This window comes from Symphalangus syndactylus, chromosome 12, assembly GCF_028878055.3.
Source record: "Symphalangus syndactylus isolate Jambi chromosome 12, NHGRI_mSymSyn1-v2.1_pri, whole genome shotgun sequence".
Lineage (NCBI taxonomy): Eukaryota > Metazoa > Chordata > Mammalia > Primates > Hylobatidae > Symphalangus > Symphalangus syndactylus.
The window spans coordinates 38,166,269-38,186,984 of NC_072441.2; the positions used below are offsets into that span (position 1 = coordinate 38,166,269).

A 20,716-nucleotide genomic window follows, 5' to 3' on the forward strand; every position below is an offset into this window, starting at 1 on the left:
CATCACCAACTTTCTCCTTAAAACTGTTGCTGAAACCACTGGAAGAGCCCAGTGAAATCATCCATCGTGCATTAACACCAGCAACCTAGAAGCGATGGTGTGTGCCTGTGGAGACGTACCTCTGCAAGCCATCCCCACTCTGGGGCCCCACTCAGAGAGTGTTGAGGGCAATAAATACCTTTTTAAACTGCCATTGAAAATCTTCAAGTGTTCTAGGCAGGCTGAACTAACCAGCCCTCCCTTAACATAAATACGTCCTCAACAGCATCTTGTTCACCCCTCAATTCAAATATTCCTTAGAGCTAGCTGTTTCCACATCTGCTTTCCCTCACCAGATTGCCGGCTCCTTGAGGGCAGGGACTATGCATTCCCTGTCCTTGTAACCCTGCATCTAGCACAATACTGAGAAGACAGGCTTTTAATAAATATCTGTTGTGTCAATGAATAAGTATAGCGGAAAAAAAGCAGAGACTTGGAGTCAAGCATATCCGGAATCCAATCCTAGCTTTATCTACCATGCGATTTGGGGTGTGTTTCTTAACCTTTCTGAGCCTTCGTTTCCCAAAAGCAGGTTACAGTAGCCAGTTCACAAAGAGGTGGGAGGCTGATACTGAGTAACGTGTGAAAAACAGATTTTAAGTTGTAAGTGCTCTCTGGTTGTTAGTCCATTGTAATACTTTGCTGTGTATCAACTGTGCACCAGTCAGACTGTGCTAGGTGATGGTGCTACAAAGATGAAGATAGGTTTTTCTTCTCAGGATATCAATAGTCTAATGTGATTTTTTTCCAGGTTATTTTGGCTTTGGGGGGCTATCAGGCTTTTAAACTTAGGTAGATCAATCATTAAATGTATTGGTTGGTTTCTAACCCCTTGTTTCTTCTGGGTGAATTCCCTTACCCTCTGTATGAAAGAGTGCCCCGTTCCACATTGCCCCTATTCACAGTACACTGCCAGCAGTTTTACAAGTCTTTCTTCTCTGTGGCATTGCTATACTCAAGAATATTTCAAAATTATGGAAGTCATGATGTTATATCCCACTAGAATAAAAATCAGGAAAGCATCCCATCTTAAAATTACAATGTAGCATATTTTGTTATTACAATTGAATATTCTTTTTAAAATGTTTTATTTTAGGGTTGGGGGTACATGTGAAGGTCTGATAACTATTCTTGGTGAGGAAAGGCAACTAACTGAAGTCAACCACAGGGAGAGTGAATTCAGATGTTTTCTGGGGGCACTTAAAAGTGTGTTCGATGGGACTCTGTGTTCACTACCAGAAGTGAGCTAATTAGAAAACTGAAAAGATTTGTTGGAACAATGAACTCCTTTCCGAACATTCTTCAAGGACACCTTAAGAGAGAGGGAAGGAAAATGGTACCTTGAAGAGGGTCCTCAGTGCCAGTTGCTGATTGCTTATGTTGCTAGTGTATGGAAAATTCCAGCACATAGATAATTATTTTTTAAATTTACTATTCATTTAAAAACACATAGTTAATGTTTAGTAATGTTAGGGTGAAAAATAGTTTTCTTCCCGATGTATATTGCCTGTTAAATGGTAGGAAGATTGTGCGTGTGCATGTGTGCATATGGGTATGTGTGTATACAGGCATACAATGGTTATAGATTCACCATCTTTAAGCCCAAAAGAGAAGACATTTAGAGTATTGGCTTTAAATGTTTTTAAATTAGGTGCTGTTGAGAAATGAATGATCACATGTGCCATCCATCAGTGACTCCCTTTAACTAGTACAGAAGTTGGTTTGGTTTTCTTAAATCAAATATTTTAGGTTCCTGCTATGGGCAAAACATTACGCTGGGGAATGAGGTGGCTGGATCCTTGACTCTTAGACCTTTAAAGATCTTCAGGAATCTCCCCAAATCTAGCCAATTTTGTTTCCATTAAAAGTAACCTGGATCTTTTCAACTTCCACTAAATATTGAACCTCTCAAGCTTAGTTCTAGGCCCAGCTCTTTTCTCCTCCTCTCTCAAGATTTCAGTTACTGTCTAAATGCCTCTGTCTCCCACAGGTGTACCTAGCCCACTCTTCTGCTTTGTGCTCTAGACTTATAGCCCACGTTAAATCTCCACTTAAATATAGACAGTACACCAAATTTAGCATATTCAGCTGGGTGGATGTTACCACCATCCATCCAATTCCATGACACTTCTACTCCCTCCATTCTCTATGTCTGGTCTAGCACTAAGTTACACTGATTTTATTCATTAACATCTTTTAAATCCACACACTCCTCTCGCTTTTCACAGCCACCACCCTAGTCTACACATGATCTCTGGCTTGCATGACTGCAATAGACTTCTCACTGGCTTCTTCCCCACTGGCTCCTCTCCAGCATCCTCTTTTTCAAAATGTGAATCTGATCAGGTTGCCCCCTTTACATAGGACCATTCAACAGCTCCTCATTGCTCTTAGCAAAAATCCAGAATCCTCAGTGTGGCCTCCAAGACCTGCATGGCTCCCTTGGCCGTATGTGTTTCTGCCACAGGGCCTGGAATATTCTTCATGTGACTTCTTCATACAGTTAATTTCTGGCTGCTTTTTAGATCGTACCTGAAAACAAACTCCCATGGGAAAGCTTCCCCTATCCCTTAGACTATCATAGTAAATGATGCTTGTCCTTCTTAGCATTTAGCATAACTTGCCGCTGTACATTTACTTGTATGATTATTGATCAATGTCCACTCCCCACAGGACTGTAAGGCCCATAAGAATAAGGGTGGTGTCTGTTTTGCTCTCCAGTGTATTCCTAGTTGGGGAGAGGAGAGGCTTTGTCCTGAGGGACCTCCAAAGCAAAGTTAGCCTATGTGATTTGATGTACACGCTGGGAAAATCATCTTGGATGAGGTATAGAGAAAGCCAGACAAATACTCCCAACGCAGAAATGAGGCAGAGTCCCAATAACTGCAGGTCATTACCATTCTTTCTTTATTCTACTTCTTCTTTCCCTCCTCTCTGAATCCAATGAGGGGCGTTACCCATAGACTCTCTCAGACAAATGTTTGATTGTCATCTGTTTATTTATTTGAACAATGTGGGTTAGGTTCCTAAGTACACACTTGATACTAGGAATAATAAACTGAGAAGTGGTCCTGGCTCAAATGCATATCTCCAGCCTGCATCTCCCACTCTAGTGGGAGAGACTGTTCAATAAACAGAGGGTATAATTCAGTGTGGAAGGTGCTACAATGGGAGTTTAGTGAAGTTCTAGAAGTCAAAGGAGGTTATGACTAAAACACGCCCTTGGAAGAGCCCGAAAAATGCTTCAAAGAGGAGGTAGTTTTGTATTGGTAGAAATGGTAGAATTTTGTCAAATAGGGACAGGTGTGGGGGCATTGTAAGTGGCTGGGACAGACTGTGCAGAGGCTCAGATCTATGAAAGGACTTGGCCTATTGTGGAAGGGCTTTATCCCTAGATGTGTGGAGATGGGGCTAGGGAAGGTGTTAGTAAGGCAGGAAGAGAGAGAGGTATGTTGAGGTCATATCGTAAAAGGCCAGGTGTTCTGAACTCAGAAGTATGAATATCAAACTCTGGGCTGCCAGCAGTCACTGGACCACTCTCAATATCTCTGGATTAAAAACCAGAGGAAATAATTTACATTAAATGTCAAATGGTTTGTTAGCAGTGACTAAGCCAGTGAGAGTAATCATCATCTGAACCCAAAAAACATGAGAGGCCTGCCCCGGAAGACCCAGTTGTGAGCCTGGCCACACCCTTGTGCAGGCACTGCCATGACAACTGTCTGGATTTGTGTTTTGCAGTTCCATGGAAAATGGGAGACCACCTGATCCTGCAGACTGGGCCGTGATGGATGTTGTCAATTATTTCCGAACCGTGGGATTTGAGGAGCAAGCTAGTGCTTTTCAGGAACAGGTAACTTGGTCTAGAGAAACACGTGAGGAACATGTGATGAACCCACAGTTACCTCCCTTCCCAACAGTGGGCAGAAGGGAGTGAGGAGGAAGAGGACCAAAGAGCAGGGAGGAATCAGTGAGGCTCTGAGAAACTGAGGGGAAGGAGAATGGATGTACCAGGTGAATTATCCCTTTGTGCAAGGGGAAAACTCAAAGCCAGAGACAGTGGCAGCTGTGGAGAAGAAGGCTAAAGCTCATTTACATCTGTGTCCTCTGAAAGACTGATCATACTCAGGGGTGGAGTGAATCAGCCCTACCTTCAATGAAAACACACTAGAAAGCAGGAAACAGAAAAGAAAGGAAAAGCAGGGACAGACCTGACCGAGAGACATACACCACCTTCTACTACTGGCCTCAGCACCCAATGAACTATTAAGCCCTTTGCAGTTTGCTTTCTGGGTGCTTAGCAAAGTAGAGTGGAAAAAGCACAGGATTGATAGTCGAATCCTGGTTCTTCTATCTCTATGTGACCCTAGGCACGTTACTATGTCTCTCTGAGTCTTGGTTTCATATCTATAACATCAGACTGTCAATAACTTTATAGGGATGTTGTTGTGAGGATTAGTGGACAATATATGCACAGTGCCTAGGATAGGTTCTGGCATAGCGTTGATGCTCAAAAAATGGGATTTCCTTTCCCTCAGGTCCAGGGATGGTATCAGAAAGAGGGAGGAAGGGGCAGGAGTCCGTCCCAATTGTCTAGGTGATTCATAGCTCCATGTTGCAAGCTGCGCTAGGTCTGCATTGTTGGTCTTCAAGGGGCTTTGACCTGAGGAGGCAAGTGGGGGCAACACAGTGTGGTTCACACCAGGCCAGTTCTGTGGGTAAACACAGAGTTCCTATTTCTCTATCAATGAAGGCTGCAGTTTTCTAAGCATTAAATTTTCTTTTCTAATATCATAATATTGTAGGGAGAATTAAAAACTGAAAAATGTGTCTGGCTGCTTGTTCCACATCCCTTCAGCCATTGTTCATTCTCTGAAACTATTAGCTGTATGGCCTGAGTTTGGATAAGGTAAACTTTTCTAAAATTGCACACACCAATTTCTAGATTTCCTTCAACCCATATTTACTTCAGACTTGATCTTTGTACATAAGTATTTTTTTCCTAATTTGGAAAACTTGCTAAAATAGCAGCTTAAATTACTGCATACCCACCAGAAGAGCTAAAATGAGAAAGGTTGATAACATTAAATGTTCACGAGGATGTGGAGCAACTGGAACTCTTTCGTTGTTGGTGAGACTGTGAAATCGACATTCAGACATCTACCCCATGATGCAGCAGTTTTACTCCTGGATATTTACCCAAGGGAAATGAAAACACATGTCTGTAAAAAGATTTGTACAAAATTGTTCTTACTAGCTTTATCACAATGGTCAAAAATTTGAAGCCTAGGTGTATATCAGTAGGGGAATGAATACACAAACTGTGATATATTCATACAGTGGAATACTCCACAGTAATAAAAAGGAATGAAATACTGTTATGTGCAACCATTTGCATGAGTCTCTAAAACATATTACTGATTGAGAGAAACGTTACATAACTGAGTTCATACTAAATGGTTCCATTTAGATAAGGTTTCAGAACAGGAAAATGAATCAGTGGTAAAAAACAATCAGAACAGTGGTTGCCTCTGGCTGGGTGGGTGTGCAAATGACTGGGAAGGAGTATGAGGGAAATTTCTGGGTGATGGTAACATTCTGTATCTTGATACAGGCTTGGGTAACAGGTATGCATGGGTCACTGCTTGCTTATACACAGGCATATGCAAATGATTCAGGTTTGTGCATTACAGAACATATAAATTTTACTTCAAAAAGAAAAGAACTATGAAAAACACCTAAACAGTGGTATAAAAACAGAAGTGTTTAAGGGAAAGTATACTGATATATACAACTCAATTTAAAAATGCATCAAAAATATGCATTGGCAATTAAATAGAAGGGTGACCATGTGGACATATATGTGGTAAAGCAAGTACAGAAAATGTTAATTGTAGCATCTAGGTGTTTAGAATATGGGTATTTACTATAAAACTGATGAGTTTTCTTTATGTTTGAAAAACTTTTATGAATTATGATGGAAAAAAACTGCTCAAGTTGGAAAGTGGAAGGCCGCTGATCAGCTGGAACATATTTTATTTTGTTTTTCACTGGTACAATGTCCATTTGTGTCACTGCAATTGAATAGCACTCTTCTAAAATTAAATTTAAGTAGTATTGTAAATGGTTAACAAAAAAATACTTAGCTAAAAGGTCTCTTGGTCAGATTCCCAGCTGACCAAAAGCCCTTTGCAGGTTGAGCTTTTGCTCAGACTCCTTGGAGGCAGACATCCCAGACTGGGGGCACATGATGCTCTCTGGATCTTCCAGGTTCTGTGATTTGCCTCAGAAATGGGACTGCCAGCTCTAAGCCTGGCCCACAAGCAGGCACTTTCTCCCATGAATGATCTCATTCTGTCCCCATGGACACTGGGAACCATAATGGGAATAAACTCTTCTAAAGCATTTCATTCAGAAATCCTTCAAGGGAGAAGTGAGCATCGTCTTGCTACTATGTTCAACCTGCCAACTCGGAAGCCTGAGAAATGAATTCTCAAAGGATCAGAGTTTTGCAAGCATGGTCCAGAAGCTTGAGTTTCTTCATTCTTATGGAAGGGTGATTGGGTCAGGGAAGAGTCTGCCTTGAATTTGTCTCTGGCAGTGATTCAAATATCTTTTCTCCTTTTCCCAATAAAGGAGTGGAGGGCAGGGAGGGAATCACTGGCCAGGCTTAGGATGGTAAGATAAGTCGCTGCTGCGATATTCATGAGGACTGAGGACTGGATCCTCTACCATGTTAACCTGCCTCTTCCGTCATCACACTACAGAGGCCATCAGCATTTTACCTCTGGAGTCTTCCTGGCAATGAACCTAGTTGGTTAGCACCCATTCATCATCCTGATGGGAAAATGCAGGCCATCTCCAGCCCAAGCACATGGCCCTTCCAAGGTACATGCAGGTACATGCAAGGTCACAGCAGCTGAGAAACAATTAGAACAGCTGCCTCCTTAAACTCTCCTCAGGAAAGCTTTGCCCTTCCACTTGACAGAAGCGGGGCAGGGATGAAGAGCATCCCCTAAACCACTTTTGAAAAGGGCAAGTCCAGAAAGGGCAGCACGGTTGCCAGTGATGTGGGGAGCTTATTGTTTCATGGCTGACTATTATGACCTGAATGTTTACGTCCCCCCAAAACTCTTAGGTTGAAAACCTAACCCACAGTGAGGATATTAGGAGGTGGGATCTTTGGGAGGTAATTAGGTTTAGATGAGGTCATGAGGATGGAACACCCATGATGAGATCAATGCTCTTACAAGAAGAGAACAAGACACCAGAGAGCTTACTCTCAGTGTAAGGATACAGCAAGAAGACAGCCTTCTACAAGCCAGGAAGAGAGCCCTCACCAAGAACCCAACCATGCTGGCACCCTGGTCTTTGACCTCCAGCTTCCAGAACTGTGAGAAATATCTGTTGTTTATGCTGCCCAATCTACAGTATCTTGTCCTAGCAGCCTGAACTGACTAAAATACTGGTATTGATGGCAAACATGTCTGCCATCAGATGGCCTGACTTCCAGGACAGTATCTAATTTGTGGTATGATCTCATAGCACAGTATTGGAAACTGTATGGCTGTGGCAACTAGACTCGGATGTGCTTTCTAGCAGCATGACCTCTTGGAACATGTCAGGCCATTGAGCAAGATTCATCAGAGGGCAAGATTTGTCCTGTGGGGGGTGGAGCCAAGATGGCCGAATAGGAACAGCTCCGGTCTACAGCTCCCAGCATGAGCGACGCAGAAGATGGGTGATTTCTGCATTTCCATCTGAGGTACCAGGTTCATCTCACTAGGGAGTGCCAGACAGTGGGTGCAGGACAGTGGGTGCAGTGCACCGTGCGTGAGCCGAAGCAGGGCAAGGCGTTGCCTCACTCGGGAAGCACAAGGGGTCAGGGAGTTCCCTTTCTTAGCCAAAGAAAGGGGTGACAGACAGCACCTGGAAAATTGGGTCACTCCCACCCTAATACTGCACTTTTCCAATGGGCTTAAAAAATGGCACACCAGGAGATTATATCCCACACCTGGCTCGGAGGGTCCTATGCACACGGAGTCTCGCTGATTGCTAGCACAGCAGTTTGAGATCAAAATGCAAGGCGGCAGTGAGGCTGGGGGAGGGGTGCCTGCCATTGCCCAGGCTTGATTAGGTAAACAAAGCAGCCAGGAAGCTCGAACTGGGTGGAGCCCACCACAGCTCAAGGAGGCCTGCCTGCCTCTGTAGGCTCCACCTTTGGGGACAGGGCACAGACAAACAAAAAGACAGCAGTAACCTCTGCAGACTTAAATGTCCCTGTCTGACAGCTTTGAAGAGAGTAGTGGTTCTCCCACCATGCAGCTGGAGATCTGAGAACGGGCAGACTGCCTCCTCAAGTGGGTCCCTGACCCCCGAGCAGCCTAACTGGGAGGCACCCCCAAGTAGGGGCAGACTGACACCTCACACGGCCAGGTACTCCTCTGAGACAAAACTTCCAGAGGAACGATCAGGCAGCAGCATTTGCAGGTCACCAATATCCGCTGTTCTACAGCCACCGCTGCTGATACCCAGGCAAACAGGGTTTGGAGTGGACCTCTAGCAAACTCCAACAGACCTGTAGCTGAGGGTCCTGTCTGTTAGAAGGAAAACTAACAAACAGAAAGGACATCCACACCAAAAACCCATCTGTACATCACCATCATCAAAGACCAAAAGTAGATAAAACCACAAAGATGGGGAAAAAGCAGAGCAGAAAAACTGGAAACTCTAAAAATCAGAGCGCCTCTCCTCCTCCAAAGGAACACAGCTCCTCACCAGCAGTGGAACAAAGCTGGACGGAGAATGACTTTGACGAGTTGAGAGAAGAAGGCTTCAGACAATCAAACTACTCCGAGCTACAGGAGGAAATTCAAACCAATGGCAAAGGAGTTAAAAACTTTGAAAAAAAATTAGATAAATGGATAACTAGAATAACAAATGCAGAGAAGTCCTTAAAGGAGCTGATGGAGCTGAAAGCCATGGCTCGAGAACTACGTGAAGAATGCAGAAGCCTCAGGAGCTGATGCGATCAACTGGAAGAATGGGTATCAGCGATGGAAGATGAAATGAATGAAATGAAGCGAGAAGGGAAGTCTAGAGAAAAAAGAATAAAAAGAAACGAACAAAACCTCCAAGAAATATGGGACTATGTGAAAAGACCAAACCTACATTTGATTGGTGTACCTGAAAGTGACGGGGAGAATGGAACCAAGTTGGAAAACACTCTGCAGGATATTATCCAGGAGAACTTCCCCAATCTAGCAAGGCAGGCCAACATTCAGATTCAGGAAATACAGAGAACGCCACAAAGATACTCCTTGAGAAGAGCAACTCCAAGACACATAATTAACAGATTCACCAAAGTTGAAATGAAGGAAAAAATGTTAAGAGCAGCCAGAGAGAAAGGTCGGGTTACCCACAAAGGGAAGCCCATCAGACTAACAGCCGATCTCTCGGCAGAAACTCTACAAGCCAGAAGAGAGTGGGGGCCAATATTCAACATTCTTAAAGAATTTTCAACCCAGAATTTTATATCCAGCCAAACTAAGCTTCATAAGTGAAGGAGGAATAAAATACTTTACAGACAAGCAAATGCTTAGAGATTTTGTCACCACCAGGCCTGCCCTAAAAGAGCTCCTGAAGGAAGCACTAAACATGGAAAGGAACAACCGGTACCAGCCACTGAAAAAGCATGCCAAATGTAAAGACCATCAAGGCTAGGAAGAAACTGCATCAACTAATGAGCAAAATAACCAGCTAACATCATAATGACAGGACCAAATTCATACATAACAATATTAACTTTAAAGGTAAATGGGTTAACTGCTCCAATTAAAAGACGCAGACTGGCAAACTGGATAAAGAGTCAAGACCCATCAGTGTGCTGTATTCAGGAAACCCATCTCATGTGCAGAGACACACAGAGGCTCAAAATAAAGGGATGGAGGAAGATCTACCAAGCAAATGGAAAACAAAAAAAGGCAGGGGTTGCAATCCTAGTCTGTGATAAAACAGACTTTTAAACCAACAAAGATCAAAAGAGACAAAGAAGGCCATTATATAATGGTAAAGGGATCAATTCAACAAGAAGAGCTAACTATCCTAAATATATATGCACCCAATACAGGAGCACCCAGATTCATAAAGCAAGTCCTTAGTGACCTACAAAGAGACTTAGACTCCCACACAATAATAATGGGAGACTTTAACACCCCACTCTCAACATTAGACAGATCGACGAGACAGAAAGTTAACAAGGAATTGAACTCAGTTAACCCAGGAATTGAACTCAGCTCTGCACCAAGCGGACCTAATAGACATCTATAGAATTCTCCACCCCAAATCAACAGAATATACATTTTTTTCAGCACCACACCACACCTATTCCAAAATTGACCACATAGTTGGAAGTAAAACACTTCTCAGCAAAGGTAAAAGAACCGAAATTTTAACAAACTGTCTCTCAGACCACAGTGCAATCAAACTAGAACTCAGGATTAAGAAACTCACTCAAAACTGCTCAACTACATGGAAACTGAACAACCTGCTCCTGAGTGACTACTGGGTACATTACGAAATGAAGGCAGAAATAAAGATGTTCTTTGAAACCAGCGAGAACAAAGACACAACATACCAGAATCTCTGGGACACATTCACAGCAGTGTGTAGAGGGAAATTTATAGCACTAAATGCCCACAAGAGAAAGCAGGAAAGATCCAAAATTGACACCCTAACATCACAATTAAAAGAACTAGAAAAGCAAGAGCAAACACATTCAAAAGCTAGCAGAAGGCAAGAAATAACTAAAATCAGAGCAGAACTGAAGGAAATAGAGACACAAAAAACTCTTCAAAAAATTAATGAATCCAGCAGCTGGGTTTTTGAAAAGATCAATAAAATTGATAGACCACTAGCAAGACTAATAAAGAAAAGAGAGAAGAATCAAATAGACTCAATAAAAAATGATAAAGGGGATATCACCACCGATCCCACAGAAATACAAACTACCATCAGAGAATACTACAAACACCTCTATGCAAATAAACTAGAAACTCTAGAAGAAATGGATAAATTCCTCGACACATACACCCTCCCAAGACTAAACCAGGAAGAAGTTGAATCTCTGAATAGACCAATAACAGGGTCTGAAATTGTGGCAATAATCAATAGCTTACCAACCAAAAAAAGTCCAGGACCTGATGGATTCACAGCCGAATTCTACCAGAGGTACAAGGAGGAACTGGTACCATTCCTTCTGAAACTATTCCAGTCAATAGAAAAAGAGGGAATCCTCCCTAACTCATTTTATGAGGCCAGCATCATCCTGATACCAAAGCCTGGCAGAGACACAACCAAAAAAGAAAATTTTAGGCCAATATCCTTGATGAACATTGATGCAAAAATCCTCAATAAAATACTGGCAAATGAATCCAGCAGCACATCAAAAAGCTTATCCACCGTGATCAAGTGGGCTTCATCCCTGGGATGCAAGGCTGGTTTAACATATGCAAATCAATAAATGTAATCCAGCATATAAACAGAACGAAACACAAAAACCACATGATTATCTCAATAGATGCGGAAAAGGCCTTTGCAAAATTCAACAACTCTTCATGCTAAAAACTCTCAATAAATTAGGTATTGATGGGATGTATCTCAAAATAATAAGAGCTATCTATGACAGACCCACAGCCAATATCATACTGAATGGGCAAAAACTGGAAGCATTCCCTTTGAAAACTGGCACAAGACAGTGATGCCCTCTCTCACCACTCCTATTCAACATAGTGTTGGAAGTTCTGGCCAGGGCAATTAGGCAGGAGAAGGAAATAAAGGGTATTCAATTAGGAAAAGAAGAAGTCAAATTGTCCCTGTTTGCAGATGACATGATTGTATATCTAGAAAACCCCATTGTCTCAGCCCAAAATCTCCTTAAGCTGATAAGCAACTTCAGCAAAGTCTCAGGATACAAAATCAATGTACAAAAATCACAAGCATTCTTATACACCAATCACAGACAAACAGAGAGCCAAATCATGAGTGAATTCCCATTCACAATTGCTTCAGAGAGAATAAAATACCTAGGAATCCAACTTACAAGGGATGTGAAGGACCTCTTCAAGGAGAACTACAAACCACTGCTCAATGAAATAAAAGAGGATACAAACACATGGAAGAACATTCCATGCTCATGGGTTGGAAGAATCAATATCGTGAAAATGGCCATACTGCCCAAGGTAATTTATAGATTCAATGCCATCCCCATCAAGCTACCAATGACTTTCTTCACAGAATTGGAAAAAACTACTTTAAAGTTCATATGGAACCAAAAAAGAGCCCGCATCGCCAAGTCAATCCTAAGCCAAAAGAACAAAGCTGGAGGCATCACGCTACCTGACTTCAAACTATACTACAAGGCTACGGTAACCAAAACAGCATGGTACTGGTACCACAACAGAGACATAGATCAATGGAACAGAACAGAGCCCTCAGAAATAATGCCACATATCTACAACCATCTAATCTTTGACAAACCTGACAAAAACAAGCAATGGGGAAAGGATTCCCTATTTAATAAATGGTGCTGGGAAAACTGGCTAGCCATATGTAGAAAGCTGAAACTGGATCCCTTCCTTACACCTTATACAAAAATTAATTCAAGTTGGATTAAAGACTTACATGTTAGACCTAAAACCATAAAAACCCTGGAAGAAAACCTAGTCAATACCATTCAGGACACAGGGATTGGCAAGGACTTCATGTCTAAAACACCAAAAGCAATGGCAACAAAAGCCAAAATTGACAAATTGGATCTATTTAAACTCAAGAGCTTCTGCACAGCAAAAGAAACTACCATCAGCGTGAACAGGCAACCTACAAAATGGGAGAAAATTTTCGCAACCTGCTCATCTGACAAAGGGCTAATATCCAGAATCTACAATGAACTCAAACAAATTTACAAGAAAAAATCAACCCCATCAAAAAGTGGGCGAAGGATATGAACAGACACTTCTCAAAAGAAGACATTTATGGAGCCAAAAAACACATGAAGAAATGCTCATCATCACTGGCCATCAGAGAAATGCAAATCAAAACCACAATGAGATACCATCTCACACCAGTTAGAATGGCGATCATTAAAAAGGCAGGAAACAATAGGTGCTGGAGAGGATGTGGAGAAATAGGAACACTTTTACACTGTTGGTGGGACTGTAAACTAGTTCAACCATTGTGGAAGTCAGTGTGGCAATTCCTCAGGGATCTAGAACTAGAAATACCATTTGACCCAGCCATCCCATTACTGGGTATATACCCAAAGGATTATAAATCATGCTGCTATAAAGACACATGCACACGTATGTTTATCGCAGCACTATTCACAATAGCGAAGACTTGGAACCAACCCAGATGTCCAACAACGATAGACTGGATTAAGAAAATTTGGCACATATACACCATGGAATACTATGCAGCCATAAAAAATGATGAGTTCGTGTCCTTTGTAGGGACATGGATGAAACTGGAAACTATCATTCTTAGCAAACTATTGCAAGGACAAAAAACCAAACACCGCATGTTCTCTCTCATAGGTGGGAATTGAGCAATGAGAACACATGGACATAGGAAGGGGAGCATCACACTCTCAGGACTGTTGTAGGGTGGGGGGAGTGGGGAGGGATAGCGTTAGGATATATACCTAATGCTAAATGACGAGTTAATGGGTGCAGCACACCAACGTGGATACATATGTAACAAACCTGCACATTGTGCCCATGTACCCTAAAACTTAAAGTATAATAATAATAAAATTAAAAAAAAAGAAAAAAAAGATTTGTCCTGTTTTCCTGTGGTATGGAGAAGCAGCTGGATTAAGGTGGTGGTCTTTGCCTAACCTCCTTTTCCAACTGTGCAGGCACCCCACTGCCACAGAACAATGATCTCCATTAAGTTTTCCTCTGCTGCTGTTATCTTCATCAGATTTTCTTCTGGCAATCCTCTTTTGAGTCTTCTGTGTTAATCGCAATTACAAGTCAAAAGAATCATCAAGAATGAAGGCCTAAGTCCCTGCCTAGCCCATCACGAATAACCGAGTGTCAATCGCATGTATGTTTTGGACAGTGATGTCGCTACTCCTTGGGTTGGCGTATGGTCTGTGACATCAGGGTTGCAGTTGCTCACCATGTAGGGAGTGGGCCTACTGGACTCATTCAGCTAGCCCTCCAAAGGGTTCACTGGCCTATGAGAGCAGGAGGCTGTGGGAGCCCTGGAGAAGGTAGTGATTACAGCCTTGTCAGTACCATCTCTCTTTCCCACAGACACTGTGACGTGGGGGCTATTTTCCCAAGCGCCTTTTGGCAGACAAACATTTTAGGCTCTGGTGAAGGGAAGGAGTGAAAGTCATGACTTCTGATATGTTTTCTTCCAGTTTACTCATGGTTAGTGGATGGTCCTGGAGAATTTGCCTTTCTAGGAGTCAGATTTCTATAAAGTTAATAGAGAGTTAAACAAACAGAATACTGCTCAAGCTCCTGCTTTAAGAGTCAAAATATGTAATCCTAAAGCTGGTCTTCAAGAAGTATGCTTTCAGTGCACAACACAGGGCACAAAACCACTTGAGACACAGTTGAATTTTTGTGAATAGATTTTTTTGTTTTTAATGGCACTTGTCCATGGGTATGGGCTGCTTAGCTTTCAAGAGTCAAAGGTACCTCAAGAATTCTGCTTTGATAAGAGCTTTGGTTTTTAAGACACCATTTTGACTAATCTTGTTCAAAAGCATCCTTCCCTTCCTCACAGAGAACATTTAGGATACAGTTTGCTTTGTCAGACTCTGAAGGCTAAATAAGCAGCATTTTCTGTTGTAAAGCCAACTATGGGCAGTGCTTTTAGTTGCCATTTAAGGAACTCTGGCAATCTAGTACAGTAACTTCACCACTCAAATTGGACCCTAATTGCAAGTCACAAAGACAGCTCTGCCTGTTGTGGTGCAGTCACTTCATTTCTATGTCTTTTTTCTGTTTGACTCACATACTTAGAATATATAAGAAGAAGATGGAAGACAGATCTGCCATTCAATCAATGTCATATAGTTCATATTTTTCAGATTTCTCAAACTTACAAGCAACATTCATGATTTTATTTCTAGAACAATATGTATCTCTGAGATAATCATGACAAAATAATATGCAACTCAAGGTGACAAATTAATTTTACTCTCTTATCTCTTCATTTTTCTCAAACCACATGAATAAGAATAGTATCTTTACTCTGAAATGCTCAACTGGTTGCTTAAGTCATTCGTTTGAAATGCGAAGATTGACATCTCTTTACAGATAGCTTATTGCTAACTTTTGATAAGTTTCTGAAGTCACTGGCTTAATAAAAAATAAATAAAATTTCTTATGGCTACATATTGCCAAGTAATACTAACTACCTCAAAATGGAAATGTAGGGTGGGGAGGCCAATCAGAGCAACCCTGAGCATAGTGTTCTAATCATGGCCAAATTGAATTCACTTGTAGTGATTCTAGTTGGAGATTTCTAATTAGAACAGAGACAAATCCAGGTTTTGTGAAGCCTAAAGTTTATGCAATTCTAACAGCCCTCCTTGGTAAAAAAAAAAAAAAAAAAAAAAATTACAAAATTATGGATAGAAACTTGTAAGGTGAAACTTAAACATCATTAGCGTTCATGGCAAATCTGGCTTTGAATTAGACCAATTAAAACCTCACAAATTGAGAAAAACTTGATTTACTTCATCAGCATCTAATAATACCAAGTACTGAAAATATTTGAGGTGCTTTGGTGCCTGATAATTTTTAACAATTGAAGGTTACTGAAATGCTTGAAATATTTTGTAGCATAATGAACAGGGGAAGTGGCAACTCAGTCTCTGCTGGTGTGTCCTTTCAACCCATGAAAATTTAGAAAAGAGGTGAAATCACAAATAAGTGGGTAATGCTACCAATAAGAAAGCAGCCAAGAAAATTGAAAACTGATAAGGAAAAAACTTGTTGAAGTTTTTAAACTTTTATTTTAGATTCATGCATACATGTGGAGATTTGTTATATAGATAAATTTTGTGTCACGGGGGTTTGGTGTACAGATTATGTCATCACCCAAGTAATAAGCATAGTATCCAATAGGCAGTTTTTCAGTCTACCCTCCTCCCACCCTCCACCCTCAAGTAGGCCCCAGTGTCTATTGTTCCTTTCTTCATGTCCATATGCGCTCAATGTTTAGCTCCCACTTATGAGAACATAAGGTATTTGGTTTTCTGTTCCTGCATTAGTTTGCATAGGATAATGACCTCCAGCTCCATCCATGTTGCTGCACAGGACATGATCTTATTCTTTTTTAATTTAGAAATTTTTTTAATTGAGAAATCTGAAAAATATGAACTATATGACATTGATTGAATGGCAGATCTGTCTTCCATCTTCTTCTTATATATTCTAAGTATGTGAGTCAAACAGAAAAAAGACATAGAAATGAAGTATTCCATGGTGTATATGTGCCACATTTTCTTTATCCAGTCTACTGTTGATAGGCACTTAGGTTGATTTCACATCTTTCCTATTGTAAATAGTGCTGCAGTGAACACACAGGTGCATGTGTCTTTATGGTAGAACAACTTACATTCTTTTGGGAATATACCCAGTAATGGGATTGCCAGGTTGAATGGTAGTTCTGTTTTAAGTTCTTTGAGAAATCACCAAACTTCTCTCCACAATGGCTGAACTAATTTACATTCCCACCACTACTGCCATGTAAATATTCCCTTTTCTAAGCAACCTCACCAGCATCTGTTTTTATTATTTTTTAATAATAGCCATTCTAACTAGTGCAAGATGGTGTCTCGTTGTTTTGATTTGTATTTCTCTAATGATTAACGATGTTGAGCATTTTTTCATATGCTTATTCAACATATTTATGACTTCTTTTGAGACGTGTCTGTTCATGTCCTTTGCCCAATATATAATGGGTTGTTTGTTTTTGGCTTGTTAATTTAAGTTTCTTATAGATTCTGAATATTAAGCCTTTGTTGGACTCACAGTTTACGAATATTTTCTCCCATTTTGTAGGTTGTCTGTTTGCCCTGTTGATAGTTACTTTTCTATGCAGAAATTCTTTAGTTTAATTAGGTCCTGTCAATTTTTGTTTTTGTTGCAATTGCTTTTGGCATCTTTATCATGAAATCTTTGCCAGGGCCTATGTCCAGAATGGTATTTCCTAGTTTATCTTCCAGGATTTTTATACTTTTAGGCTTTACATTTAAGTATCTAAACCATCTTGAATTGATTTTTATATATGGTATAAGTAATGGGTCCAGTTTCAATCTTCTGCATATGGCTAGCCAGTTATCCCAGCACCATTTGTTGAATAGGAAGTCCTTTCCCCATCGCTTGTTTTTGTCGACTTTGTCAAAGCTCAGATGGTTATAGATGTACAGCTTTATTTCTGTACTCTCTAGTCTGTTACATTGGTCTATATGTACCATGCTATTTTGGTTACTGTAGCCTTGTAGTACAGTTTGAAGTCAGGCAATGTGATTCCTCCAGCTTCTTTTTGCTTAGGATTCCCTTGGCTATTTGGGCTCTTTTTTGGTTCCATATGAACGTTAGAATAGTTTTCTCTAGTTCTGTGAAGAATGTCATTGGTGGTTTGATAGAAATAGCATTGAATCTGTAAATTGTTTTGGGCAGTATGGCCATTTTAATGATATTGATTCTTTTTATCCAAGAGCATGGAATGTTGTTCCATTTGTTTGTGTCATCTCTGATTTCTTTGAGTAGTGTTTTGTAATTCTCATTGTAAAGATCTTTCACCTCCCCGGTTAGCTGTATCTCTAGGTATTTTATTCTTTTTGTGGCAATTGTAAATGGGATTGCATTCCTGATTTGGCTGTCAGCTTAGGTGCTGTCAGTGTATGGGTGTTGTTAGGAATGCTACTGAATTTTGCACATTGATTTTGTATACTGAAACTTTGTTGAAGTTGCTTATCAGCTCAAGCAGCTTCTGGTCAGAGACTATGGGGTTTTCTAGGTATAGAATCATATCATCTGCAAACAAGAATAGTTTGACTTCCTTTCTTCTTATTTGGATGCCTTTTATTTTTTCTTTTGCCCAATTGCACTGGTTAGGACTTCCAGTACTATGTAGAACAGGAGTAGTGAGAGTAGGCATCCTTGTCTTCTTCTGGTTCTCAAGGGGAATGCTTCCAGTTTTTGCCCATTCAGTATGATGCTGACTGTGGGTTTGTCACATCAATAATAAGATGGCACCTATTATTTTGAGGTATTTACCTTTGATGCCTAGTTTTTTAAGGATTTTTAACATGAAGGGATGTTGGATTTTATTGAAAGCCTTCTCTGCATCTATTGAGATGATCTTGTGGTTTGGGGTTTTGGGTCCGTTTATGTGATGAATCACATGTATTGATTTGCATATGTTGAACCAACCTTGCTTCCCAAGGATAAAGCCTACTTGATTGTGGTGGATTAGCTTTTTGATATGCTGCTGGATTCAGTTTGCTAGTATTTTGTTGAGGATTTTTGCATCTATGTTCATCAAGGATATTGGCCTGAAGTTTTCTTTTTTTGTTGTATCTCTGCCAGGTTCTGGTATCAAAATGATTCTGGCCTCATAGAATGAGTTAAGGAGGAGTCCCTCCTCCTAAATTTTTGGGAATAGCTTCAGTAGGAATGGTACCAGCTCTTCTTTATACATCTGGTGGAATTCAGCTGTAAATCCATCTGGTCCTGGGCTGCTTCTTGTTGGTAGGCTTTTTATTCCTGATTCAATTTCAGAACTCATTATTGGTTTGTTTAGGGCTTCAGTTTCTTCCTTGTTCAATCTTGGGAGGTTGTGTTTCCAGGAATTTATCCATTTCAACTAGGTTTTCTAGTGTGTATGCATAAAGGTGTTTGTAATAGTCTCCGAGGGTTTTTTAAAAATTATTTCTATGGGGTTGATGGTAATGTCCCCTTTGTCATTTCGGATCGTATTTATTTGGATATTCATTCCTTTCATCTTTATTAGTCTAGCTAATGGTCTATATATGTCATTTATTCTTTCAAAGGACCAACCCCTCGATTTGTTCATCTTTTATATGGTTTTTCACGTCTCAATTTCATTTGGTTCAGCTCAGATTTTAGTTATTTCTTGTCTTCTGGTAGCCTTGGGGTTGGTTTGCTCTTGTTTTTCTAATTCCTCTATGTGTAATGTTAGGTTGTTAATTTGAGATCTTTATAACTTTTTGATGTGGGCACTTAGCAGTATAAACTTTCCTCTTAACACTGCTTTAGCTGTGTCCCAGGGATTCTGGTATGTTGTATTTTTGTTCTCAGTAGTTTCAGATAATTTTTTGATTTCTCCTTTAATCTCCTTGTTTACCCAAAACTCATTCAGGAGCAGGTTAATTTCCTGTACAGTTTTGAGTGACCTTCTTCTTATTGATATATATTTTTATTGTGCTGTGGTTTGAGAGTACAGTTGGTATAATTTCCCTTTTTTTTGAATTTGCTGAGAATTGTTTTATGCTAATTGTGTGGTCGGTTTTAGAGTATATCGCATGTGCAGATGAGAAGAATATATATTCTGCCATTTTAGAGGTGGAGAGTTCTGTAGATGTCCTTTAGGTCCATTTAGTCAAGTGTTAAGTTCAAGTCCCGAATATCTTAGTTGTCTGCCTTGATGGTCTGTCTAAACTGGCAGTGGGATGTTGAAGTCTCCCACTATTATTCTGTAGTCATCTAAGTCACTTCTTAGGTCTCTAAGAACTCATCTTATGAATCTGGGTGCTCCTGTTTTGGGTGCATATATACTTAGGATAGTTACATCTTCTTGTTGAATTGAGCCCTTTACCATCATGTAATGTGCCTCTTTGTCTTTTTTTTTTAAATCATTATTGGTTTAAAGTCTGTTTTGTCTGAAATTAGAATAGCAAACCCTGCTTTTTTTCTGTTTTCCATTTATTAGGTAGATTTTTCATCATCCCTTTACTTTGAGCCTGTGTGTGTCATTACATGTAAGATGGGCCTCTTGAGGACAGCACACAGTTGGGTCTTGCTTCTTTATCCAACTTGCCACTCTGTGCCTTTTAATTGAGACATTTACTATGTTTCCATTCAAGGTTACTATTGATATGTATGGATTTGATTCTGTCATTGTATTGTTAGGGAGTTATTAGGCAGACTTGATTGTGTAGTTGACTTATAGTGTCAGTGGGTCTACGTACTTAAGTGTGTTTTTGTGGCAGTCAGTAATGGCCTTTCCTCTCCTTATTTAGCACTCCCTTAAGGACCTCTTGAAAGGCAGGTCTGGTGGTAACTAATTCCCTTAGCATTTGCTTGCCTGAAAAGGATCTTATTTCTCCTTCATTTATGAAACTTAGTTTGGCTGGATATGAAATTCTTAGTTGTAATTTCTTTTCTTTAACAATGCTGAATGTAGGCCCCCAATATCTTCTGGCTTGTAGGATTTCTGCTGAAAAGGCTGCTGTTAGCCTGATGGGGTTCCATTTGTAGGTGACTTGCCCCTTGTCTTTATCTGCCTTTTACATTTTTAATTTCATTTCAACCTTGGTGAATCTGATGACTATGTGTCCAGGGGGTGGTCATCTTGTATAGTATCTCACAAGGGCTCTCTGCATTTCCTGAATTTCACTGTTGCC

General features: G+C 40.5%; 1 protein-coding gene across 3 annotated transcripts in view; it reads left to right on the forward strand.

Annotated features, from left to right (window-relative positions):
* The window catches only part of SAMD13 (sterile alpha motif domain containing 13), a 58,744-nt gene that overhangs the window by 23,367 nt on the left and 14,661 nt on the right, over positions 1–20,716 (forward strand). For all 3 annotated transcript variants that reach the window (XM_063624190.1, XM_063624191.1, XM_063624192.1), the window contains exon 3: positions 3,781–3,892. In XM_063624190.1, the coding sequence (XP_063480260.1) occupies positions 3,781–3,892 (112 nt within the window). The remainder of the gene's footprint in view (positions 1–3,780; positions 3,893–20,716) is intronic.